This window comes from Hippocampus bargibanti, linkage group LG07, assembly GCF_051943395.1.
Source record: "Hippocampus bargibanti isolate YZ-2025 linkage group LG07, ASM5194339v1, whole genome shotgun sequence".
Lineage (NCBI taxonomy): Eukaryota > Metazoa > Chordata > Actinopteri > Syngnathiformes > Syngnathidae > Hippocampus > Hippocampus bargibanti.
In genome coordinates this window covers 9607446-9635336 of record NC_142740.1, presented here as the reverse complement: position 1 = coordinate 9635336, position 27891 = coordinate 9607446, and the positions used below count along the sequence as shown (strand labels likewise).

The 27891-nt window shown below is 42.3% G+C and overlaps 1 protein-coding gene across 3 annotated transcripts in view; it reads left to right on the top strand.

The window, feature by feature from the left end:
- ect2 (epithelial cell transforming 2) overlaps positions 1–27891 on the top strand; it is a 97837-nt gene that overhangs the window by 40469 nt on the left and 29477 nt on the right. For all 3 annotated transcript variants that reach the window (XM_089000095.1, XM_089000093.1, XM_089000094.1), the window contains exons 9-15: positions 196–326; positions 649–764; positions 6444–6506; positions 12787–12997; positions 21134–21252; positions 24422–24541; positions 24649–24717. In XM_089000095.1, the coding sequence (XP_088856221.1) occupies positions 196–326; positions 649–764; positions 6444–6506; positions 12787–12997; positions 21134–21252; positions 24422–24541; positions 24649–24717 (829 nt within the window). The remainder of the gene's footprint in view (positions 1–195; positions 327–648; positions 765–6443; positions 6507–12786; positions 12998–21133; positions 21253–24421; positions 24542–24648; positions 24718–27891) is intronic.

The following is a 27891-nucleotide window of genomic DNA, read 5'->3' as shown; positions in this document are numbered from 1 at the left end:
AGAACAGGATGCGCAAAACAGGGTTAGATGGAAACGCTGATTTTTTTTGTGCCGACCACTGAAGGGAAAAGCCAAAAGGAATATAAGATTATCGTAAAGATGCGAAAACAATGTTTTAACTTTCAAGTTTAAAAAACATCTGCTCTTTCAGAAACATTGCATTTTTGACATTAACCTTGTTCCCCTCCTTTTCAGGTCATTCCATGCAAGCGAGGAAGGTTTTCGAACAGAATTCAAAGTTCCACCATTCCAAGACTGCATTATCAGTTTTTGGGGGTTTTCAGATGACGAGAGAACTAATATGGAAGAGAGGACTTTGAAACATGGTCAGTCGTCTGCATGGATGATATGCTCACCATTTGCTTAGCCAGCCTCCGTTCAGAAATATAAGGGCATTTGACATCATTACAAGGCAGTCTTCAAATTTTTGTGTATCACATTATTTGTAAGCCGAGGTTCCTCAATATAATGTGAAATAAATAATTACCTTTGAAAGTCAGTGAGACAAATCCTCATCTCTGTAGTGCAACCGTGTAATTTAAAATAACCAATTAAATGCGCTTTCGTAAATTACAGTATGCAAGTTATATGACTTCTACATTCTGTTTTTGTATTTCTGGTATAATGTGTTTTGTTTTCTACATACAGGTGGCAAATACCTGGATGTTGGAAATGAACAATGCACACACTTGGTGGTGGAGGAGAATTCAATGAAGGAGCTGCCGTATTGTTCCTTGAAGAAAGTCTTTGTGGTGAAACAAGAGGTACAAGAGGTCTCATATTGGCTATTTCGGACTGGTGCAGGGGCTGATTTAGCTTCACACTAAAATATTGGTTAAATACATAAGCTAATCCTTAGATAATAACGGGTCTTTGTCACACCAATCAATGAGCTATTGATTGTGGTCCCGTATTTTTACTCAGATCAGGCAGCACTTCTCTGGGCATGTTTTGGCCAGCCACAATACAGGTAAATGGACCTCCCATTTACCTGCCACCATCTGCCACCTCGGATACTAAGAGTGCACATAACTGCAGAAGCTGCACCAATCTGCATGTCCATCTCCAGCTCAATTCTTCACTCACTTGTGGATAAGACTCCCTGATGTCCTTTACTTGGGGCATGTTGTCATCCCTGTCCCAGAGATAGGCACTCCACATTTTTCTGACTGAGGCCTCAAGTTTGGAAGTGTGGATTGTTAACCAACATCATACTCAACTGTAAACCACTCCAGTGAAAGGTGAAGATCACTGCTTGATTGAGTCAACTGAAATTCGAAGTGTCATATCTGCTAACACAGCCACAAAGAACCTTGGTGCTCAGTGGATATTTGCACACCGTATTTTCTGAACTTGGTCTTTGTCATGGACAAAAAGTTTCGAGCATGATTGTCCAACAACAGATCTCTGTTTCGGGTCAAAGCATCCGTTCCTCCTGGTGATTCTTTACCAAATGTCATTGACAACGGACAACTTAAGCATAAAGGTCCTCCAGCATAACAAGGGAGTCCAAAAGGAACAAGTACTCCAAAAGGAATGACTACTCTGACCAGCGCCTTGGTGAATGCTCACAAGTAGCCGGCCTGAACACAGAGAGGCCACGTCTCATGATCTTAATCCCAATTTCTATGCACTACTCCAGGGGAGTGTAAGTACGCTAACACCCATTCAGCGACTCACCTGACCCAACAGCTGATTTTTTTTTTCCATGCCACAGAGGTGACATATTACACACATCAGAAGAGGCAGCTTTTGTCGTTGGTGATCAGCTCACGGTCGTCAGCTCGATGAGCTCCTCCCACAGGTGGTGTGCCTATGGGAAGGGAAAACCACATTGCCTCTTTAGTTCTATGCACGACTGAGCCCCTTGGGTTCGATTGGATTGGATGGACCTTTATTCGTCTCGCAGTGGAGAAATTTACATTTCATAGCAGTCAAGTCCCACCTCAAACCCTGGGTCAAGAGAAGGGCCTCAGTGATTTCCATCTCGGCGAGAGAAATCAGTACATAGTTTATTTGAGCCGCACTTTGTTTGGTGCCTTGGCTAAGGACCTGTTAGCCCTGATGACCGAACCAAGTGACGTAAAGCACGAGGAAACTTCTTGGATCATTGAGACTCATAAAATCCTCTACTACAATTATGTTGCTTTTCTATTACGTGTTCCAGAGCAGTCTGTATCATACCACACCTACTTCGCTTGGGCAGAAGGTTTCACACTGTCAAAAAAAGTTTCTGGCTTTCGGCAAGTAGACACAAATAGCTAGCCAGCAACCTCAAGGGCAAACATACAGTGTATAGTGGACACATAATTGTGTTTTGCAATAATATGTAACCGCGGCCCGGTAGTCGAGTGGTTGGCACGCTGGATTCACAGTGCAGAAGTCGTGAGTTCAAGACCCGGTCCGGGTCAAACTCTGTGGAGTTTGCGTATTCTCCCTGGGCCCACGTGGGTTTTCTCCAGATCGTCCAGTTTCCTCCCACATTCCAAAAACATGTATGGCAGGCTGATTTAACATTATAAATTGTCCATAGGTGTGAGTGTGAGAGTGACTAGTTGTTTGTCTCTATGTGCCCTGCGCTTGGCTAGCAACCAATTCGGGTGTACACTGCCTGGTGCCCAAAAACGGCTGGGGTAGGCTCCAGCGCCCCCCGTCATCCTAATAAGGATAAAGCGGTATGGAAATTGGATGGATGTATAGATGGAATAATACATAACCATATTTACAATTTCACATGTGTAGCCTGGGGTAAAAATTTCCACAAGCGCTCGCACCGCTCACGGTGTCCATTCATCATGGAAAAGAGAGGTCTCCAGCCGCATTGAGGAGTGTGGGGGTTCAGATCAAAGTCAAAGTCAGCTTTATTGTCAAATATGCTAATATGCATGACATATAGCACAGATGAAATTAATATCCTCTCGGACCCAGCGTGCGAGGCACTAATAACGTGGCTAAAAAAGATATACAATTGACAACAGACAATGCATGTAATTTCTGAAAGTAAAGGGAGGTAGTGTCGTATGTAAAGTGAGGTAGTGACGTATGTAAAGTGAGGTAGTGACGTATATAAAGTGACGTAATCTAGTAATGCTAAAACAAGAAAGGGTTGGAGTGGTTGAAGTGAGGTCTTGCAGAAAAAATGAGAAGAACAAAAAATAGAGTTCAGAATGATAGTACAGCGTGTAGCGTGTCCTCAGAGTTCGGTGAGTGTGGCAATGGGAAGGGGCAGGGAGGGCAGGGATGGGAGGGTGTTGAGTCTCCGGACTGCCTGGTGGCAGAAACTGTCCTTGAGCCTGCTGGTCTTGGCTCGGAGACTCCGCAGTCTCCTACCCGATGGTAGCAGGCTTAAGAGGCTGTGGGAGGGGTGGGTGGGATGGCTCTGCGGGTGAGGCGGGTGTTGTAAATGACCTGAAGGGGGGTGGGGGGGAGACACAGATGATCTTCTCAGCTGTCCTCACGATGCGCTGCAGAGTCGTACGGCAGGACACGGTGCAGGCCCCGTACCACAAGGTGATACAGCTGGTCGGGATTCTCTCGATGGTTGTCTTGGCAAACTACAAATATGGCCGAAACTGTAGTCTAAAGATGAGTGTCTTGGTAAACTACAAATATGGCCGAAGCTGTAGTCCAAAGATGAGTGGCACCATTTTTCCCCCAGAGGAGAGAGCTGGAATGAAGGCAGGTGTGCCAGCAGCTGAAAGCCATTCAGAAATCAGAAAGGCTCTCGCCAGAAGAAACCACTCCTTAAAATAGTCAGTTGCTACACTGCTCAGCGTTCGGTTCGGTTCAAGTACTGCTCTAGGAGTTTACCAAGACAGTGGAGTTCAACTGTGTAAAGACCAGGGTGGCTGACGGTTTTTCACCTTGCAATCAGCTTGCAATCTGCAATTGTCTTTTCAATGAGAAAAGAGACGATTCAGTCCAAAATAAAGGGGAAAAAGAAAGGAGAAATTTGTCTCATCATTGGAGTCAAAGAGTGAAGTCCCGGTGTAATCCCGGTCAACACAGTCAAAACCCTTTTCAAGTTAGGGGGAGAACTCAAAAAACCAACATAACTTGACAATGGTACCGCGGCAGAAGGAGGTCGTGATGGGGGTCGGGGATCCAACTCTTTTGAGCTTGCGGAGGAAGTACAGGCGCTGGTGGGATTTCTTGGCCAGTGATGACGTGTTGTAGCTCCAGGGCAGGTCTTCGGATATGTGCACTCCCAGGAACTTGGTGCAGCTCACTCTCTCCACAGCAGCACCGTCAATGGTTAGTGGAGCATGCTGGGGGAGCACTCTCCTGAAGTCCACAACAATCTCCTTCGTCTTCTCCACATTCAGACGGAGATTGTTGTCCTTGCACCACGTGGCAAGGCGGCTGAACTCGTCCCTGTAGGCTGTCTCCTCATCGTTGTTGATGAGGCCCAACACAGTTGTGGCATCCACAAACTTTATGAAGAGGGTGGAGCTGGGTGATGATGGTGAGCAGTCATGTGTGAGCAGAGTGAAGAGGAGGGGGCTCCGCACACACCCCTGAGGGGCCCCCTGTGTTCAGCGTGATGGTGCTGGAGGTGTTGTTTCCAACTCTGACTGCCTGTGGTCTCCCCGTCAGGAAGTCCAGCAGCCAGTTGCACAGAGAGGTGCTGATCCCCAGTTTGCACAGTTTGTCAGTGAGCTGTTGGGGGATGATGGTGTTGAATGCTGAGCTGAAGTCAATGAACAGCATTCTGACGTAAGAGGGTGGGTGAGCGCTGTGTGGAGAGCAGTGGAGATGGCATCATCGGTCGAGCGGTTGGGCCGATATGCAAACTCAGATGGATCATTGGTAGTAGCTTCTTGACTCGAAAGTGGCAGGTTCAGGTACCCGATGTACTGCTTAATGCCAGATGGTGAGAACAGCATCGTGGTGATTTGGAGAGGTAGAAAAAAACAAAGGAGAGCTCGGAGCTGGTGGCAGAAGGCCTGACGGATAAATTATTCAAGCTCGATGTAAATGTTTTCTCCAGACTCATACAGTTACTAAAAAGGAATTAATTTCTAAAAATAATACATTTAAAGTATTATTGCAAAACACAATAGGTGTTTAGCACGTTGACCTTACAGTGCAGAGGTACGGAGTTCTTTTTCCAGTTCCTCAATGTAGACATCATGATTTATCAACGTAGAGTTCATTTGTCGATTTAGTTGTGATAGTTTTTAACCCTTTTAATCAAGCAATTTCTTTTTAAAGACAAGTTGCAAGTAATTTACATCATCTCACATCGGGAAACATTTACATCCAGACAGAGCATACGCAGGCCAATGTATACATCATGATTTATCAAGATGGAGTTCATTTGTCTATTTAGTTGTGATAGTTTTTACACTTTTAATAAAGCAGTATCTTATTAAAGTCAAGTTGCAAGTAATTTAAAACAACGTCTCACACAATTATGTAACAAACAATTGTGCATTGTTTGTAACAATGCACAATTACATTTTCATTTGAACGGTCAAGTTCAATATCAATATTGTATCAATATTGTATCAAGATATTGAACAGCCCTAAAACAAATATACGAACCTGTGATACTGAATTATGGTCTTGGTCCACCATTACTTATGCAGCATTATATTATAGCCATTAATGCTACTTGAGTGTTAACAGTGTTTGAAATAGCGTCTGCCCGGTGGCCCGGGGTGCACAACTTTTACGTCTGGCCGACAACTTTCAAAACGTCTCGCCCCGGATGGCCGACAACTATTTCAAGAAAAAAAGTGTTTTTTTTTTTTCAAATCAAACGTTTGTTTTACTCAATCACTCAAAAGTGACAAACAAAACGCTACAAACCACGTGGACTGCACTTTCTCAGCGGGTTTCAAAACTCGGAAGTACACTTCTGAGTCAGGGTGTAGTCCGAAGCATGCTTCTGAGGATTTAACAAACGTGTCATAATTTTTCGCGTCTTTGAACGTTCGTTTGGCAATTTGCACACCGGCAGCCAATCATAAGCCTGCTTCGGACTACATTCTGACTTAAAAGTGTACTTCAGAGTTTTGAAAGTCGCTGAGAAAGTGGAGTCTTCGTAGCATTAAGCAGACAACACAACGCAAACGTTGCAGTGTACGCCATGACGCTAAGCGACAGCTGGAGCAAAATCTTCAGCGAGGTATATTTACCATAAATTAGGCAAGATTGCATTTGTTTTGTTGGAACAGAACCCAGTCGTAACTCGGATATTACCTGTTTAAATAATACACTAAAGTCTTGTTATATCGATATTCAAGGTGTGTCATAACTAATTGACATGTTGACTCGGTATGTCTTAACCTCATGGCAGAGGCCCCATCGAACCCTTGAGACTAATTCATCAAACCCCTAGGGTTCAGTCAAACCCAGGTTAAGAGCCTCTGCACTATGCTAACCATTATATTGTTGGCTTTTATTTGTATTTACCATATTCAAATTTTTCTTCATAGTGGTTTTGGGGAAGCATTCAAATGGATGCTCGAGCTGGAGAGTCCATGTACCTCTACAAAAAGGTAAGTTTGCCTTATTTAATGTGATGCTGCACTCATATTTATGGAAGCAATTAATCTGTTTATGGAAGTAATTCATATATATATATATATATATATATATATATATATATATATATATATATATGTATGTATGTATGTATGTATGTATGTATGTATGTATGTATGTATGTGTGTGTGTGTGTGTGTGTGTGTGTGTGTGTGTGTGTGTGTGTGTGTGTGTGTGTGTGTGTGTGTGTGTGTATATATATATATGCGTGCGTGCGTGCGTGCGTGCGTGTGTGTGTGTGTGTTCACGCGTGGGTTTTCTCCGGGTCCTCCGGTTTCCTCCCACATTCAAAAAAAAAAAAAAAAAAAAAAAAAAAAAATGCATGGCAGGCAGGTGGGTGAGCGCTGTGTGGAGAGCAGTGGAGATGGCATCATCGGTCGAGCGGTTGGACCGATATGCAACCTGGAAGGGGTCATGGTTGAGGGGGAGGGCAGCCTTGATGTGGTTCATAACTAGCCGCTCGAAGCACTTCATGAGGATGGGAGTGAGCGCGACCGGGCGGTAGTCATTGTGGCAGGTGGGGGACGACTTCTTAGGGACCGGGATAATGGTGGTGGCTTTGAGGCACGTGGGCACAACAGCCTGGCTCAGAGAGGTGTTGAAGCTGTCCGTGAAGACATCTGTGAGCTCCTCAGCGCAGTCTCTCAGAACACGTCCAGGAATGCTGTCGGGGACCGGGGCTTTTCGTGCGTTGGTCCCTCTGAGGAATCGCCTCATGCTGTCCTGGGAGAGTGTCAGCACCTGTTCGCCGGGAGGTGGTGGGGTCTTCTGTGCTGGAGTGCTGTTGTCTGCCTCGAAACGGACGAAGAAGTAATTCAGCTGGATCAGCAGAGTGGTGGAGTTCTCGCAGGTCTGTTGAGAGGGCTTGTAGTCTGTGATGGTCTGTATCCCACGCCACAGGTTCCTGGTGTCTCTGCTGTCTCTGAAGTGGTTGGCAATCCTCCTGGAGTGCTGTCTCTTGGCCATCCTGATGCCACGTGACAGGTTGGCCCTGGCTGTCCTCAGGCCCAACTCATCGCCAGCTTTGTAGGCAGTCTTCCGAGCCCTAAGGAGCCTGTGGACTTCACCCGTCAGCCATGGCTTCTGGTTCCACTTCCTCATGTAGGAGGTAACAGAGTCTGTGTACTCTTGGAGGTCTGTGGTGGTGTTGTAGGTGGCCGCTTGTCTGAACATGTTCCAGTCGGTGTTGGAGAAGCAGTCTTTGTGTGCCTCTGACGACCCATCAGGCCACACCCTTATCTGCTTCTTGACTGGTTTGAGGACTTTTACAAGTGGCCTGTATGCGGGCATTAACATGATAGTGGAGTGGTCCGAAGCTCCGAGGTGGGCAAGGGGGTAGGCTTTGTAGGCTCCTTTGTGTGTGGTGAAAACATTGTCCAGAATGTTGTTACCTCTAATCAGAAAGTTAATGTGTCCATGGAGTTGTGCAAACACGCTTTTCGGGTTGACATGGTTGAAATCTCCAGCCAGGATAAGGAAAGCATCTGGGTGGGCAGTCTGTTGCTCGCTGATGTGCTGGTAAAGTTCATTCAATGCCACCCTCCTGTTGTTAATTGAGCTCGGGGGGATGTAAACTGCTACCAGCAGTATGGCACTAAATTCCCTCGGCAGGTTGAATGGCCGACATTTCATGACCATAAGCTCCATCAGTGGTGAACAATGTTTGCATACCACAACAGCGTTGCGGCACTAGGCATCACCCGCCGCGAGTCTTCCCCGCCTCAATGAGCGCTCTGTCTGCCCGGAAGCTAGTTAGCTGGGCTAGCTGGATGGCACTGTCCGGTATGCTGTCGATCAGCCATGTTTCCACAAACACAAGGGCACAACACTCACCCACGGTCTTGGAAGTTGAGCGGAGAAGTCTGATGTAGTCCATTTTATTGTCCAGCGAGCGAACGTTAGCCAGCGTGATGGTAGGAATGGTCAGCCGGTGGGGGCTAGCCGCGAGCCTAGTGCGGATACCTCCACGCTTTCCCCTCTTCTGTTTCCTCATACAGCGCTTGTGGCGCCTCCACACTGGGTTGGGTGCAGGAGTGGGGGTCAATGGACAAGCCGACTCCCTGAGCAATCCATGCTTGCGTAGCACTTCTGCCGAATGTACTGCCGATGTCGAGCAGAACCTCACGGGAGTAGGTACGCCTCGGGTGTAGCGAGGCAGACGGAGACGAACAGTTACACAAGTGAGACAAACATAATAAACACGAAAAAAAAACAATTTTCCAGGAGAGAGAGGAACCGCTGCATGTGCACGGGCCGCCATCTTGGGAATAAAAATAAAATTCACTGCTATTCCCGAATTTTTATTCGGGAATTGAAAATATCATGTGGAGCGCCATTCCCGAATTTGTTCGTGTTTTGGTTTTTCTTGCGGGGGTGCGAATCAAGCGCTCGGAAGACATCTGGCAATGTGTTTTCCCTCACACAAGGGGGCAGCATTTGCTGATTGTACAGCCACCCCCATTTCAAGCTCAGATAACTTCAGACCCATATAACTTTGGAATTGACTCTTTCTATGATGAAATAAGAGAGTCTAAGGTTTCTTAGTATTAAAGGACAACTGACACCATTTTTTGTTTCCTAACTGATATCAGGAAAAAGTTTTATAACATCCAAAATACGCAGGGTGATATTTTTAGTCAAACGCAAAACACCAATAAAAATTACTTGAAGGACAATCAACATTACTTTTTTGTTTCTTAACTGACATCAGAAAAAATGTTTATAGCATCTAAAATACCCAAAAGTATGATATTTTTAGTCAAATGCAAAACACCAATAAAAATGACTTCAAGTGTCCAAAAACTACTTCAAATTGAACCCGGAAGTGGCCAGTTTCAAAAGGTCCCGCCCCCTTGTTCGTGGTGTAACGCCAATACGTCTTGCCTTGCTCGAGAATCAAAACAATGGCTTCAGATTCGGAAAAGATGCTTTTGAATATGATTCAAATAGTTCTGAAGAGGAAAGCATACATGTTTGCAAGCGATTAAAGAATTTATTCCGGTCATTTTGATGCATCTGGAGAGAAATGTAGTGACAAACTCTTTAGTACTCACAGTACCCAAAAAAAGACAGAAGAGGGCGACAAAGCTCTGTGGAAATTGTCTCCTGGGGCGTTTTGTAAGCGAACATCAAATACACTGTGGAAGTCTTGGCGCAACACACAACGATTCACCATCAGAATCAGAATCATCTTTATTGCCAAGTATGTAGAACACACAAGGAATTTGTTTCCGGTAGAACACGCTGCACTAGTATCGTCGTCAAAAAAAACTGCTAAGTGGCACTATACAGTTCCATTTTGGCTACTGTTGAAAGAGTTCAAAGAGTTAATGGCTTGGGGGAAGAAGCTGTTTAAATGTCTGCTGGATTTGGTGCGCATGGATCGGTAGCGCCTGCCTGAGGGGAGTAGCTGGAAAAGGTGGTGGGCAGGGTGCGGAGGGTCCAGTAGGATTTTCCGCGCCCTAGTTTGGATTCTTGCAGTGTGCAAGTCCTCGAGAGTGGGTAGGGCGGTGCCAATGATTTTTTCCGCCATCCTAACTGTCCGTTGAAGTCGGATTTTGTCCATTTTTGTGGCGGCCCCGAACCAAACGGTGATGGAAGAACACAGGCTGGATTCGATGACAGCCGTGTAGAAATGTTGCAGCACCTCCTGTGGCAGGCCATGCTTCTTTAGCAGCCTCAGGAAGTACATTCTCTGTTGGGCCTTTTTCAGGATAGAGTTGTTATTTATGTGTTTTCCTTCTAATTTCGCCATGCTTTTTTTAGACTAATAAAGGCAAATCCAATCCAATCCACACAGATCAAACACAAAGTTTTCAGACCAAACAAAGTACCGCAAAATGCATTGAGGTGATGCAAGGTATGTCCTTTCTCGTTGAGGGGCGTTCCTTCAGTGACGTAGGATGAGTACTCGTCACCCACTCAAAAACAAGACTTACGGAATATTCAGCGCAAGTCTTAAAACATAAAATATACCTATATGCGGTGGAATCTTTGTAAAATACGCTCAGTAGAAGTCATTTGAAGCAATTTTACAAATTATGGACACAACTTGTCAGCCCACCAATGAATTTGCCCAAAACTGCCACTCATGAGCTCAAAACTGGAGAGATTCAGAAAGTCCCGCCCCCAGTTTGTGACGTCTCGTCAGGAAACTCCTTCACAAACTGCTTTGCTCCAGAATCAAAGCAATGGCTTCAGAGAGTTGAGATTCGGAAAAGATCCTTTCTTGTTACTCATCCAGTTCTGAATATGATTCAAATAGTTCTGAAGAGGAAAGTATAAGTGTTTGCGATCGATTAAAGAAGGCCTTCCGTATTAATTCGAGCCGTGTATGCAAGCGACGAAGGACACAACATATGAACCATAATGAAGCTACGTGAATATAAAGATATGAATAACAAATAATAAGTTACAAGATGTCAACATCGATGCAGATTGTTTAATGGTTGTGCATGCAAAAAGTTGTTTAAACTTTCAAGATGAAAAGTTACAAACTTATGTATGAAGGCCCTTCTATACAATGGAGTTCATAACAAGAAAATCATAGTGAATCGCAATTCACATCAAATCAAGAATTTAATCACACGGTCAAGAAAAGCATTTGTTTTCGATTCAAAGAAAAGTCTGACGATCGGAATGATACATACCGGGTTTGACTGTCATCGAAGCGTCCTTTCGACTACACCAAAGAGCTCTGTCCCCGTTCTGAAGAATGTAATCATCTTTGGCTTGGAAGAGATGTATTTTACTTAATACGTTCAACAAACTAATTTACGAGCTGATTGATCAGCCTCGAGAGGAGAGGAATTGACACGAGAGGATGACAGCGGTTATCCATCGCTAACTCTGGTTAGCTCCTTCGGCTGGTGCTGTACGGCTACGAGCGAACAGCAGCTCGATGTTTGTCCGATCGGTTTGCTCCACTCATATGGCAATTGCTCTTTTTCACCACTGGAAGCAACTTTCTACCCATTGTCACACTGAGAGGATGACAGCGGTTATTCAAGCGGGATTTGCACACTCCGGTGAGCTCCTCTGTTCGCCTCCGGCTGGTGCTCTACCGCTCTGGTCCGTTGGAAATGGCTCGTTTGTCCGCTGGGAATTTGTGTAAACTCACACTTTCTTTATGCGTGTTACCGCAATTGGCTGCCACACAATGATTCACCATCGCGTTATTTATGTAGTTTTCCTTCTAATTTCACAATCAACAGGGTGTTTTCAGATAAAACAAAGGACCAAAAATGCACTGTGTATCACTTTCTCAGTCTGGTGAGTTCCCAATGTGACGTCACTTCCGGCATCGTCATCAACTCGAAAACAAGAATTTTAAAAAGTAAAATACAGGGGGACCTCAACTTACGAACTTAATTGGTTCCCAGACAGAGTGTGTTAGGCGAAAAGTGTGTATCTCAAAAACATTTTTCCCATAGGAAACCATTAAAATGGGAATAATCTGTTCCCGGGTTTCCATAAAATATACTTTTCAACTAAATAAGCCTTAAAACTACACACAACATACCTTATTTTATGTATAATAAATGTTCTATTGTATTGTAATGAAAGAAATACACTGCATTGTATCATAAAGTCACTTTATTTACACTTGTGATGGTCATTTATGGCTTGATGGAATGGCGTTGAAGGTCGAAGGTCAAAGGGAATTGCTGTTTGGAAAGAGAGGCGCATTACACGAGGACTGTAATTAAAGAAATAAACTTTGCTGTAAAATAAAGTTTTATTTACCTTTTTGATGGTCGTTGATGGCTTATGGAAGGAGAGTCACCTTCCATAAGTACTGTTGGTAACTTAACCTCTGGTGCTGTTCGGTCGCATGCTTCCGCCGAAGATCACTCCGCCAGCCGTGGTGGGTGTGTATTATGAAAATAGTGCTTATTATAAGGTTTAATTTTCATAAATTTGACGTTTGTAAGACAAAAAGTTTGTTAGTTAAGGTGTTTGTAAGTTGAGGTCTCACTGTATAGCTATATGCGGCGGAGTCTTTGTAAAATGTGGTCAGTAGAAGTCATTTGAAGTGATTTTACAAATTATGGACGCAACTTGTCGGGAGGTGTCGGTTGTCCTTTAAATGTTGATGTCGTTCATATACTTCATATCACTTTGTCTTTTTGTCACCGCCTCTTCTCCTACCACCTTTCAATTTAAATTAACATCTTTGTATTTTCTCTACAACTGACTTAAATTAATCATTTTACCTTGTGTCTTGTTTTTCAGAATGTCAGCCCACCAATGAAGAAAGCTGTATCCCTCCTCAACCTCCCTACCCCCACGAGTAACCGCAAGCGTCGGCATTTAAAGGACACGCTTTCTCAGCTTACAAAGGAGACAGAGATATTGCCCTTCCCCCCGCCTCCTAAAAGGCCATCAGCAGAACAGTCACTGTCTTTGGGCTCATTACTGGACCTTACAATTACACCTGACACTGGTAGGACTATTCTAAATGCATATTTTTAAATTGGGGTATGCACTGCGTTATGAAACCTTTTAGCCAAGATGGAGTTAGTTTTGTAACAATGACAAAAACTTGACTTTGATACTTTACTTTCATGAAGTACCCTTGATATCAGGATTAAAACAATACCCTGGCAAAAGCCCAGTAATGGCTAAAAACCAATGGAATGGCTCAGAGCAAAATCATTTCAAATTCTGATTTGTATCACTTAAACTTTCAAGAATGCTAATTAGAGTACTTTTGAGGAAAAAAAACATTTCAACATTTTCTATCCATCCATCCTTCTTCTGCCGCTTATCCGGGGTCACGTCTCGGGGGAAGCAGTTTCAGTCGGAGAAGCCCAGACTTCCCTGTCCCCAGCCACTTCTTCCAGCTCATCCTGGCGGATCCCGAGGCGTTCCTAGGCCAGCTGGATGACATAGTCGCACCAGCGCGTCCTGGGTCGTCCTCAGGGTCTTCTGCCAGTGAGGCATGCCCGGAACACCTCACGAGGGAGGCGTCCCGTAGGCATTCTAATCAGATGCCCAAGTCACTTCATCTAGCTCCTCTAAATGTGGAGGAGAAGCGGTTTGACACTTAGCCCCTCTCGGATGACCGAGCTTCTCACCTTATATCGAAGGGAGAGCTCGGACACCCTACAGAGAAAGCTCATTTCGGCCACTTTTGTCCACAATCTGGTTCTTTCGGTCACGGCCCGTACCTCGCGACCATCAATGAGGGTTGGGACGTAGATCGACCGATAAATTGAGAGCTTCACCTTTTGGCTCAGCTCATTCTGCTACACTGAGGCCAACAAAACGGAACCCTTCAACGCTTTGGCTGCACCTACAAATTCTGTCCATAAAGGTTATAAACAGAATCGGTGACAAAGGGCAGCCTTGTCGGAGCCCAACCCTCACTGGAAACGATTCCGACTTACTGCCGGCAATGCGAACCAAACTCTGACATCGGTCGTTTCGGGACCAAACGGCCTGTATCAAGAGTTCCTGTATCCCATACTCCCGAAGCGCCCTCCGCAGAACTCCCCGCGGGACACTGTCGAAGGCCTTCTCCAAGTCCACAAAGCACACGTTGATTGGTTGGGCGAATTCCCATGCACCCTGGAAGACCCTGCTAATGGTGTAGAGCTTGTCCACTGTTGCACGGCCTGGACGCAAACCACACTGCTCCTTCTCAATCTGAGGCTTGACTTCCTGACGGACCCTCTCTTCTTGAACCCTTGAATAGACCTTCCCAGGGAGGCTGAGGAGTGTGATCCCTCTGTAGTTGGAACACACCCTCCAGTCCCCGTTTTTAAAAAGGGGGACCACCACGCCTGCCAATCTCGAGGCACTCTCCCCGTTTACCATGCGATGTTGCAGAGGCGTGTCAAAAGGTATAGCCCCACAACATGCAGAGCCTTGAGGAATTCCGAGCGGATCTCATCCACCCCTGGGCCCTTGCAACAAGGAGCTTTTTAACCACATCAGTGACTGCAACCACAGAGATTGGAGAGCCCATCCCAGAGTCCCCCGACTCTGTTTCTTCCAAGGAATTGAGGTCTTCAAAGCACTCTGCCAACCAGCTCACAACGTCCCCCGTTGAAGTCAGCAGCGCCCCATCCTCACTGTATACAGTGTTAGTGGTGCGCTGCTTTCCCATCTTGAGACGCCGGATGGTGGACCAAAATTTCCTTGAAGCCATCCAGATGTCAGCTTCCATGGCCTTACCGAACTCTTCCCAAGCCCGAGATTTTACCTCGGCGACCACCGAAGCCGCATTCCACTTAGCTAATCGATACCTGTCAGCTGTCTCTGGTGTCCCACAGGCCATATACGCCCGATAGGACTCCTTCAGCTTGATGGCATCCATTGTTGATGGTGTCCACAGGTACCAACCACCTTACGGCCACTACTCTGATTGGCCGCCTCAACAAGAGAGGTACGGAACATGGTCCATTCAGACTCAATGTTCCCCAGTTCCTCCGGGACATGTGAAAGGTTCTGCCGTAGGTGGGAGTTGAAGCTCTTTCTGACAGGGGATTGCGCCAGACGCTCCCAACAAACCCTCACAACACGTTTGGGTATTTCGGGTCGAACTGGCATCTTTCCCCACCATCGGAGCCTACTTACAACCAGGTGGTAATAAGTTGACAGCTCCGCCCCTCTCTTCACCCGATTGTCCAAAACATGTGGCCGCAAATCCGATGATACAGCTACAAAGTTAATAATCAAGCGTTAATCATCAAGCTGCGGCCAAGGGTGTCCTGGTGCCAAGTGCACACACATATGGACACGTGTCGAGTACATAAGTCCAATAACAAAACACCACCCGGGTTCTGATCGGGAGGCTGTTCCTCCTAATCACGTCCCTCCAGGTGTTACTGTCATTGCTCACATGAGCATTGCAATCACCCAGCAGAACAAGGGAGCCCCCAGCAGAAGTACTCTCCAGCACACCCTCTAAGGTCTCCAAAAAGGATGGATGCACTGAATTGCTGTTCGGTGCATATGCACAAATAGCAGTCAGAACACATCCCCCCACCTGAAGGCGGAGAGCAGCAACCCTCTTGTCTATCGGAGTGAATCCCAACATACAGGCGTCGAGCCGGGGGGCCTATATGACTCATTGAGACCCCACGATGTGATCCGGGACTCCACTCCGATTGAGATTGACCGTCATGTTTAGCTTTTTTCATTTTCTAATGATTGCTCCAACAGTGAACCTTTTTTCACCAAGCCGCTTGGCAATTTCTCCGTAGCCCTTTCTAGCCATGTGGAGGTGTACAATTTTTTTCCCTGGTGTCTTTGGACAGCTCTTTGGTCTTCGCAATGTTTCAAGTTAAAGTCTTACTGATTTTATAATAATAATAATAATAATAATAATCATATAATAAATAATAATAATAATAATAATAATAATAATAATAATAATAATAATAATAATACATTTAACCCTTTACTGCCTGAATTATGTTCGAATTAGAAAAAAAAATCTGTTCAGTTTTTACGGTCACTGATGGATATAATAACATACTAGTAGCTTAATTTTTTATTATTTTTCAATAATGTAGAAAATTTGATAATATGCCTAATCAGAATCAGAATCATCTTTATTGCCAAGTATGTAGAACACACAAGGAATTTGTTTCCGGTAGAACACGCTGCACTAGTATCGTCGTCAAAAAAAAACAAAAAAACTGCTAAGTGGCACTATACAGTTCCATTTTGGCTACTGTTGAATACTGTTAATTTGGCACAATCGTCATGAAAGGCCTATATTGAGTGGGTGCCTTTTTTGGAACATATGTCAAGTGCAACTTCAAAGATTAGACTTTTACCCATATGACAGCTTTTTATTAAAATAATAAAATACATAAAATATTCACATAAAATACATACATAATTTACATAAAATATTTACATAAATGTTTACATAAAAATACCTAGTTCCTTTACAGATAAAGAAAACTAGCTAATAACCATGGAATAATGCAAAGCAGTTCTTGTGATGATTCAAACAAAGATTTACATTGCATTTTTTTTTGCAGTAAATACAGTAAAGTCTCGTTATATCGATAGTCCCGGTTATATCGATACTATTTCTATGCACGCACGGAGAAAATTACATGCAAACAGGGTCGGATATATCGATAGTCCCGGTTATATCGATATTTTTTCGGACTCCATTGAATATCGATATAACGAGACTTTACTGTATTAGTTTTCACCGAGCATGTGCCATGCTTGCACCTGTTGCGGTTCTTTGCAACATATGGAACATGAGCTATGTTGTCAAACCGAATACTGTATCATCGGAGGGAAAAGAACCTCAGTGTCTTTTAGCTGCGGTTCAGCTGAACAATCGATTGAGCCTCACTGTGCCGCAACACCAGATTTTCCTTGTTGCCAAATGTTAGAGTGAGGGGATAGATGTAAACCAATTATCAAAATGCAATCGTTGATTCTTTCCTGGTTGGATGTTTTGAGCCAAATGGAGCACAACATTTGAGGTCACTTTCAGATCGGGAACCTTGGAGTCACTGACTGGATCTATCATTCCTGTATATGGAATGCATACATGTAGCCATCATGACCTGCCAGCACAAACAACTTGATCCCCCAGTTCATTGGTGTATTTGGTAGACACTGCTTGAGTGTAAATCTACCTTCATAGAGTACAATTTGTTCATCAATTGACAAACGCTGTGATTTGGGTAATTCTTGAAACTTTTATCATTGGCCTTACTTTGTGCAAGGGATCATAATTTGGGCTTCCCCGAGTACCTTGTTTTGTGTTGTCTGCTATATGCAAGTTCCTTTTTATCATTTCGAAGCAATCCCTTGACATACAGTACATTCTGCAGCATAATCAGTTAGTGGAGATAGCTTTCAAGCCCAATGCATCCGAGTGTTTGGTCATTTTGAGATTGAGAAACAATATATCAATCCCAGCCACTTCTCAAGCTCTTCTTTGGCGAGACACATGGGCATATTGGTGTCATTTTGCATTGCATAGAATTTCGACTGTTCAACAATAATAGCCATCACTTTTTCATCGAAAATCCTTTGAAAATATTTGAATAGTGATAGAAGTTCATCAATGTAACAGTCATGACTGTGTCCAATGCCAAAATGTCTTCATCAACATGGTCATCTATTTCATTCTCATCAGGATCTGGAAAGATATACAGTACATGGGTATTTTAGAAAAAAACATATGGGCACAGCAACATTCAAAAAAGCAAAAACAATCCCGCCCATTTGATGTCAATGCTCTTATCTTACCGTGAAATGGGCATCTCTTTCCTTACATTACATCACAAACAGAGCTTCAGTCCTTTCAGATGCTTTATCATCTAGTCACTGTACTGTATTTCAGAATGTGAAATGCACATACGGTAGTGTGGACTATTTTGTCCACTAGGTGGCAACAAAACCTTACATAACACAAGTGGAAATGCAACCTATTACGGTCTTCAAAAAAATCATTTCTACGTTTTCTGATTACAAATTCTTTCTCTCAGATGATTTTAGTTGACATGCCAATCTAATGTCCTCAAGGCCTTCAGAAGTAATTCTGCTGTCTTTGATTTGCCCCAAATAAAATAGACTTTTAGCTTTTCCTGTCATTTGTTTTCACAGAAATTTGTAAAAAAAAAACACATGGACCTTCGTTTCAATAATTATATTGAGAATGCAAAGCTATGAGGTACAGCTATTCGTGTAAAACGCACCATTCACTTACAATTATTATTATTACCATCATGAAAATAGCGTTTGCACGCCGAATGTTCCAAATACGGGACACTACTTATTTTTAATATTTCTTGGTAAATAAACAAGTTAGCGTTAGTTTATGGTTTCAGTATCAAGGTAAACCTCTTTTGAATAGCTCATAAAATCGTCACAACATATACTTACATGATATTTGATCCATGACGATAAATAGAAGCAGCTTTGAAGATGGAGGAGCGCACGTTGTGTTGCGCAAGAAGGAGATGATGTCACTGACACTCTTAAAGCTAAAGCTGCACATAACCTGTTTTAAAGGGACATGTAACTTGTGCTGCATCACTTCCAATCGGCACTTGAACTGCTCCCTTTAAATTTCTCGATCTATAAGCATTTATCTTTAGTGTACCGAATTTGACTCAATCGTCCGTAAAGGGTTAATTTCAAGCGCCTTTCAAAACACCCAAGGACACTTTACAATAAAAACAATAAAACAAAGCACATACCAATAAAACCCTAAGTAAAATGATAAATCATAAAATAGCAGATTGAACTAGACATTGAAAGCAATTTTAAACAGATGGGGTTTGAGGTCGGACTTGAAAATAGGGGGGGAGTTAATATTACGGATGTTGGGTGGAGGTGAATTCCAGAGTTTGGGGGCAGGCGGCTTAAAGCTCTGCATCCCATCATGGTGAGACGGGCAGAGGGCACATAGATGGGGTGCACAGGAGTCTTTATGCAGCTAACGACCTATAACAGGTGCATCTGATTCAGCATGACACATGGAATGCAGGTGGACTTCTAATGGGCGGACTAACAGGTCTTTCAGGGTCGGAATTCTAGATGATACACAGGTGTTCAAATACTTTTTTTGCAGCTTTATCACACAAATAATTTGTTAAAAAAATAATCATGCATTGTGATTTCTGGATTTTTATTTTTAGTTTATCTCTCTCACAGTGGACATGCACCTATGATGAAAATTTCAGACCCCTCAATGATTTCTAAGTGGATGAAATAGCAAAATAGAAGGGTGTTCAAATACCTATTTTCTTCACTGTATATGTACATACAGTGAGTGTAGATTTTTAATTTAATAATGTGGTAGTCAAAAAAAAATTTGTGGTTATGTGTGGTATGCTTTTATTCATAAATGTGAATAACGACCACAACTGTCACCAGTGTTTTCTCAGATGATTGGGAGCTATTAAAGGACAACCGACGCTCCCCGACAAGTTGTGTCCATAATTTGTAAATTCACTTCAAATGACTTCTACTGAGTGCATTTTACAAAGATTCCACCGCATATAGCAATATTTTACGTTTTAACACTCGCACAGAATATTCAGGAAGTCTTGTTTTTGAGTTGGTGACAATACCTACCGTGACGTCATGGTAGATATTGTCACTGACCGAGAAAGCGACACACAATGCATTTCACAGTACAGTACTTTACTTTGTTTGGTCTGAAAACTTCGTGTTGATGGCGAAATTAGAAGGAAAACGCATAAATAACGTGATGGTGAATCGTTGTGTGTTGCACCAAGACTACTATTTGATACGAGCTGACACAAATTCCCAGCAGACAAATCAGCCCATTTCCAAGGGAGCTTGGGCGCCATCTTGTGCATTTTCTGGGATGCTACATTTCAGATGCCTTACTTCTTTAATCGATTGCAAACATTTATGCTTTCCTCTTCAGAACTATTTCAATCATATTCATAACTGGATGAGTAACAAGAAAGCATCTTCTCCGAATCTGAATCCATTGTTTTGATTCTCGAGCAAGGCATCACGTCTTGGCGTGATGCCACAAACAAGGGACTTTCTGAAACTGGCCATTTCCGTTTCATTTTGAAGTACTTTTTGAATACTTTAAGTCATTTTTATTGGTGTTTTTCATTTGACTAAACATGTCAGCCTGCGTATTTTGGGTATTTTAGATGCTATAAAACAGGGGTCGGGAACCTATGGCTCGCGAGCCATATATGGCTCTTTTGATGATTGCATATGGCTCGCCGATAAAACTAAATACATATTGTCGTTTTTTTCGCCGTTCATTTCCCATTGGGGCTGCAGTTGGCGGAAAGCGCAATTTTGATTGGATGACACTGACCTAGAATGGCCGAAATCGCCATTTTGATTGGATGATAGAGGCCGTCATGTTGAAACAGGTAAACACCCCTTTAAATGAGCCCAACTAGTGCACTTCAGCGTGAATGCACCGGAGCATTAGAGGAGAGAAAATGTTCAGATTCTGATTTGCAATGAAACAATACCATCGATGAAACAGTCGAATGTCAGTGACATTTTAACAACCCATGTTACCGTTAGCATCAACATACTTCTGCGAGAAGTAGATTGCAGATAGCAAGTGTGGAAGCTTATGAGCCGTGTGCAGCCTAGCTAGCAGTAACTTCGCCTCTGGACCGCCAAACTGAATTTCATTCCGATTGTTTGCCTGGATTTTTACCAATCACGAGGAACGGAAAACCATTTATGGTAACGGTGAGTACTATCACAAAGTTATTTTAAATAATACATTCTGATATTTTGTTGAAAAGTGGCCGTGAGTGAGTGTTTGCGCGCGTGCGTGTGGCTCTCACTGAAAAACATTTCTAAATATTTTACTTTTATGGCTCTCTTAGTCAAAAAGGTTCCCGACCCCTGCTATAAAACGTTTTTCTGATGTCAGTTAGGAAACAAAAAAAATGTGTCGGTTGTCCTTTAAGTCAGCTTGTACTTAATGAGAAAGGTAGAACCGGATAGATGCATCCATTAATTTAACTTTGGATTTCCAATAGATGGAGGCATAAATATAGTTTAGTTTAGTTTTTACGTTATTTTCACATTTTAAAATAGTATGTGTCTGTTTTCTATTTTGCTATTTCAGAGAATTCAAAGCCATCAAAGACTGCAGTCCTGCCCAAGCAATCAGCCCGGTGGCAAGTTTCCAAGGAGCTCTATCAAACTGAAAGCAACTATGTTGGCATTTTAAGCACCATAATCCAGGTAGATTTGGTTTTGTTTCAATCCACTATTTTAAAATAACATTTTAAATTAATGTAAATGTTTTAAAATTATGGCTGCTCAAAAAGACTGAATTGATTAGGCACAGCATGTATCATATTTTCCGCACTATAAGGCTCACCTGATTTTTTTTTTTTTTTTTCCAAATGTGCGCCCGATAATTTGATATGCCTGATGCCAGGAGCCTTTAACTGTCTTTTTATTCCCAATGAGCTGTTTCCCTCTTAGTATTCCGATGTCATCTGGTCGTGATTATTAGATGGAACCAACTGTAACTTCAAGGAGTTCTGAACGACACTAATTGTATATGCATTTGCCAACACACATTCAAACCAACAGATATTTCCTTGTCAGATTCGCACAGCCATCATGAAACGATTACATACACCACAAGCACTCTTAACCACTGACAAAACGGATGTGGAGATTAGCAAGTGTTCTTAGGATATTTCGCCTTTTGTACATGCGAACCTTTTTGTTGAATCACCCAACTTCATACATTTTACATCATACATACGGGGGTTGTGAAGGCTCAATATCAGGGGTATCAAAGTCATTTTTTTTTGTTGCCGGCCACTTCAAAGTTACGGCTTCCCCTGGGGTGGTTGGTGCAAAATCTCTAAATTATTTCTTATCCGTGACTTTTTGGTACATATTTCATCAAGAATCATGATAGTTGACACAATATTTTCTCCCTCGAGCCACATAAAATTACGTAGGGGGCCTAATTTGGCCCCTGGATCCTGACTTTGACACATGCTCGATATCATTACACTATTTGAGTTACTTCCGGGTTGAGTGAACGCTGGCGCGTGTGACTGCCAATGCTCACCCACAGAAAATAACTTACCGTAAAGTGACCTTGAGAGTTTTGAAAGGCGCTTAGAAATAAATGTATTATTATTATTATTATTATTACAAATACATTGTATTGGAAGCCTGGCAGTGGAGTGTTTAACACGTGAACTTCACAATGTGGAGGTACCAGGTTCAATTCCATCTCTGGCATTTCCATGTGGAGTTTGCATGTTCTCCCCAGGGCTGCGTGGATTTCCACCACGGACTCTGGTTTCCTCCCACATTACAAAAAAACATGCATGGCAGACTGATTGAACACTCTAAATTGTCCCTAGGTGCGAGTGTGAGCACAGATGGTTGTTCATATCTGTGTGCTCTGTGGCATCCGGTTCAGGGTGTCCCAAGGCTACTGCCCAAAGACAGCTGGGATAGACTCCAGCACCCCATGCAACCATTAAGGTGGATCAGAGAATGCATGAATGAATATACTTCTCATCTCTCATCTCATTTTCCGTACCGCTTATTCCTCATTAGGGTCGCGGGGGTTGCTGGAGCCTATCTCAGCTGTCTTCGGGCACGAGGCGGGGGACACCCTGAATTGGTTGCCAGCCAATCGCAGGGCATGATATTGAATATGATATTGGCATGAATATACTTTATTGTATTATATTTTCTGTTCTATACTACCATCTAAAGGACTCATAACCTTACTGCAGCCACTGTTGCACTATTGCAGTGTGCCCAATATGTGACAACAGTTTTTAAATAGGCTCTTTGTCAATGATGCCCCTCATGGTGCAGAATGTATGGTAACTTCTGGCATTCCTTGACCCAACGCCTGGCCTTTTAACGTACCGTATTTTCCGGTGTATAAGGCACACCCCCAATGAATGGTGTATTGTCAAACCTTTTCCATATACATATAAGGCGCACCAGACTATAAGGCACTACAGTAGAGGCTGGGGTTATCCACTACTTCTAGGGACGAAATTGAGTCAGTGGCTGCTGACAGTACTTGCGAGACCTGTTGTGGCTCAATATTATTTCACATACTGTATGAGGTGCACCTGTATATAAGGCCTAGGGTCATCTTTTGATGAAAATTAAGGGTTTTGGGTGCACATTATACACCGGAAAATAGGGTAGCCTTCAAATCTTAGAGATGAGCTTTGGGCAAAGGCTACTTTGAAGAACACTTTGATCAGCTATATTGCACCACATTTCTTCTATACTAACTCAATCATAACTGGCATTAGCAAGGCAGTATTATCTTTCAAATAAATCCCTCGTATCGCGAAGGCTGGATAGGGGCTCTCAAGAACTGGATTTGGGCACCCCTGCAAGAAACTCTTGCCTTTCTGGCAAGCTTTGATTGTGAATTACAAGCGTGCTTCAGACCCTAAACCACCAGAGTCAAGTGAGGGGTCAGGGTGGGAGGTGGTATTTTGGTGGAACCTGAGTTCACTAACAAGTTCATGTTTAAACAAATTAAAAGTTAAGTTTCTTTCTTTACATTTTCATTTTATGGTTTTGCAATATTTTTCATTCTTTAAATCACATTAGTTTTTTTGCAGGCTTGAACCGATTAATGGCACTTCATTCATTTTTTTGCTCACAACTGATCTCCGAAACGAATATTCAATGAATGAGGTATGCGCTTAGACACAGAAAACAGTGTGACCAACACACCTAGTATTACTTTCAGAAAAATATGACACTCAATATTTAGAATTTTGTCTCAATTTAATGAATAACAAAAGTCACCTCATTATATGATTATGACGCTGGTTGCATTTTCTTCCATGAGGTTTTTTTCAATCATTCACTCAAATTCTGCCCCCCCCCCCCACCTAATCTTGACATTTCCATCGGTTATCAAAAACATGCCGTTTCATAGAGATGGTATTGTGAAAACCCCCTGTGGTTAAAATTTGCACTTCAAATGCATTATGATATTACATAAAGTAAAATCATGAAACTGACTTGGTTGTCAGCACACCTTTAGATCTAAATGGTGTATGTATCTGCAGTTCAAATGTGTGTTTTCTTAACTTGAACTCAAATTTAAATGCTATCCCATGTTCTTTGCCACCAATCATCCTGGAGCACTAAAAGGAGGCACTTATACCTTATCATTTTCAAATGCCGATTGGAGCACACTACTAAAAACTTGCACGAATAGTTTTGCAGATGCCTACATGGTACAATGGATCTACACTACAGTATGTGAATTTGCTTCAAGGTGATTGGAAAATGGATTTATGATTGAACAATGTTTTGAATACAAATGAAGTAAATCTTCACTTGCAGTTCATGTTTGGATTTATCATCAACTGCATGTTATCATTTACAGATTTTCAAGCTTCCACTTGAAAGAGATGGTCAGCTCGGGGGACCCATCCTTGCCCAAGAAGAAATTAAGACAATATTTGGTTCCATCCCTGACATCTATGAGGTTCACACCAAAATAAAGGTTGAGTGCACTGACTTGCCATACATGTTTCTTTCACACTAGTGTTTGATCAACACCCTTTTTTCTTGTACTCCACGAAGATTAATATTTTCTTTTTTCCTACCCAGAGTGATCTTGAAGCACTACTGAAAGAATGGTCAGAAGAAAAGAGTGTCGGAGATATTATCCTTAAATATGTAAGAGCAAATGTTTTGGATTAAATACAGACGGAGAGGGAGGGGTGGAGGGAGAGAGGAAAAAAGGGGGGAAGGAGGGGGAGAGAGAGAGTGAGAGAGATGGGGGCGGGAGGTAGAGAGGGAGGGAGACGGATAGAAGGGAATAGGATATATATATATATATATATATATATATATATATATATATATATATATATATATATATATATATATATATATATATATATATATATATATATATATATATATATATATATATATATATATATATATATATATATATATACACACACACACACACACACACACACACACACACACACACACACACAGTGAGACCTCAACTTACGTACGCCTTATAATACGAACTTTTCATCATGCGAACGTCAAATTTATGAAAATTAAGCCTTATAATACGTACTACTTTCATAATACACACCCACCACGGCCGGTCCATCAAGCACACGACCTTCGGATCTGGCGAAAGTGATGACTTTCCATACCCCTTCTCATTGAATGCACACGTCGATCGCCTACTTGGAGCTTTTTGCTGATAATTTTACTATTATGGGACCGGAAAATAAACACCACAGGCTCGTGTTCAGCCTCAGTTCAAATGTGGTGCGTTACTATGAATAAATTGAAGAAACTACCAGCCGTACACGTCTACTCTGCTCTGTTTATTTGTCATCCAAGACTTGGGGTGCGTTCAGGTTTGAGAATAGCGCACGACTTCTTAAGACTCTAGGCTGTTTGGAAAGCATTGTCTAACTGAATGAGCGGTGACAAACACTTCCCAACGTTTTTGTGTTGCCAAACTTGAACGCATCCCTCTGTCAAGTTGCGATAGAAGTGATTGTGATTGGCTAAACGGTAGAGTCATGTGTCATGGTAAGCCAATCAGAGCTAGTGTTTTCACACACACCGGAACAGCGTGTCAATAGTCACACTAAATTGTCACGTGCGAGTTGACAGCTCGAGCGTGGCCCACATTCGCGACACTTCATTTCATTGTCGTTCTGCAATTTCATTTCATTTCAACAAGTCACTGTCACCTCACCAGTGACATGATTACGACGAAAGTGCATCGCTACGTCTTCTGCTCCAAATGTTTGCCTGTGCTCCAAGTGTTTGCTTTGCACAAGGTGATTGTTAGATGCGAGCCAGACGTGATGCCATTTTATTCGGCCCACCCGCCTTTTTATTCCGCGGCCGTGGAATCATCGGACTCGAGCCTTTTGTTGTCATAAAATCTCTGCCAGCACCTACGGGACTCGAAGTGAATGCAGATGACATCGAGGAGCTTGTTGCTGACCATAATTAGGTCATCAACACAGAGAATTTGATTTGCCTTCAAGAGGACAAGCAGAAGCAGGCCATTCAACAGTTGATGTGCAGGCTTTTATTGAACAGTTCTATTCAGAAAAGGCTATAAGAATCATCAACATGATGAATGATAATGTGATGCCTCAGTTTCGTAAGACCTTACAAGTCAGAAAGCAACACGTGTCAATTAAGAGCCATCAATGACCATCACAAATGTAAATAAAGTGACTTTATTATACAGTGCAGTGTATTTCTTTCATTACAATACAATAGCACGTTTATTATACATAGGATAAGGTAGGTTGTGTGTAGTTTTAAGGCTTATTTAGTTGAAAAGTATATTTTATGGAAACCCGGGAACGGATTATTCTCATTTTAATGGTTTCCTATGGGAATTTTTTTTTGAGATACACACTTTTCGCCTTACACACTCTGTCTGGGAACCAATTAAGTTCGTAAGTTGAGGTCTCACTATGTGTGTATATATATATATATATATATATATATATATATATATATATATATACACAGTAAAGTCTCGTTATATCGATATTCAAGGGAGTCCGAAAAAATATCAATATAACCGGGACTATCGATATATCCGACCCTGTTTGCATGTAATTTTCTCCGTGCGTGCATAGAAATAGTATCGATATAACCGGGACTATCGATATATCCGATATCGATATAACGAGACTTTACTGTATATATATATCATTGTCTGAAACTCATGACAAAAAGTTAGTGGACACCCGGGCAGACAAGTCTGAAAAGTTGCTAGCCCGGCCATAAAGATGCCTGCCCGATTTTTCACAACTTAAAACACATAAATACGTCTAATCGCCCCAAAAAATAAAAACATTGTTGCGAAGTTTACATGTTTTTTTTAAAATTAAGGAGTACCAACCACAAATACTCCTTGCCTAATTTATGGTAAATATACCTCATCGAAGACTTTGCTCAAGTTGTCGTTTGCCGTCAAGGTGTACAATGCAACGTTTGCGCTGTGTTGTCTGCTCAAAGCTACGAGGACTCCACATTCTCAGCGGCTTCAAAACTCTGAAGTACAGATTTCACTCATTGCCAGATACTCGGCACCGGCAGCCAATCAGAAGCCTGCTTCGGACTACACCATGAGTGAAAACTGTACTTCAGAGTTTTGAAGCCGCTGAGAAAGATAAGTCCACTTGGTTTATAGCGTTTTGTTTGTGGCTTTTGCTTTATTGAATAAAACAAACGCTTATTTTTTTTCTTGAAGAACTTGTCGGCCATCCGGGCAAATTTTGTACGCCCCGGGCCACCGGGCAGACGCTATTTCAAACACTGTGTTTTCAAACACTGTGTGTGTGTGTGTGTGTGTGTGTGTGTGTGTGTGTGTGTGTGTGTGTGTGTGTGTGTGTGTGTGTGTATATATATATATATATATATATATATATATATATATATATATATATATATATATATATATATATATATATATATATATATATATATATAGTAAAGTCTCGTTATATCGATATCGGTTATATCGATAGTCTCGCTTATTACAATTCTATTTCTATGCACGCAAGGAGAAAATTACATGCACGCAGGGTCGGATATATCGATAGTCCCGGTTATATCGATATTTTTCGGACTCCCGAGAATATCGATATAACGAGACTTTACTGTATATATATAATCTGCACACTTTTACTGTTATTGATCAGAAATGGTATGTTTTTAATATGATTGATCATTTCAACAACATTTAAAAACCGAATTTGAAGTTATAATTTATTCAATTTATCAAGTAATAGTGTTACATGTAAACTAATAATTAAAACGTTAGAATGTGTTCTCGTTATG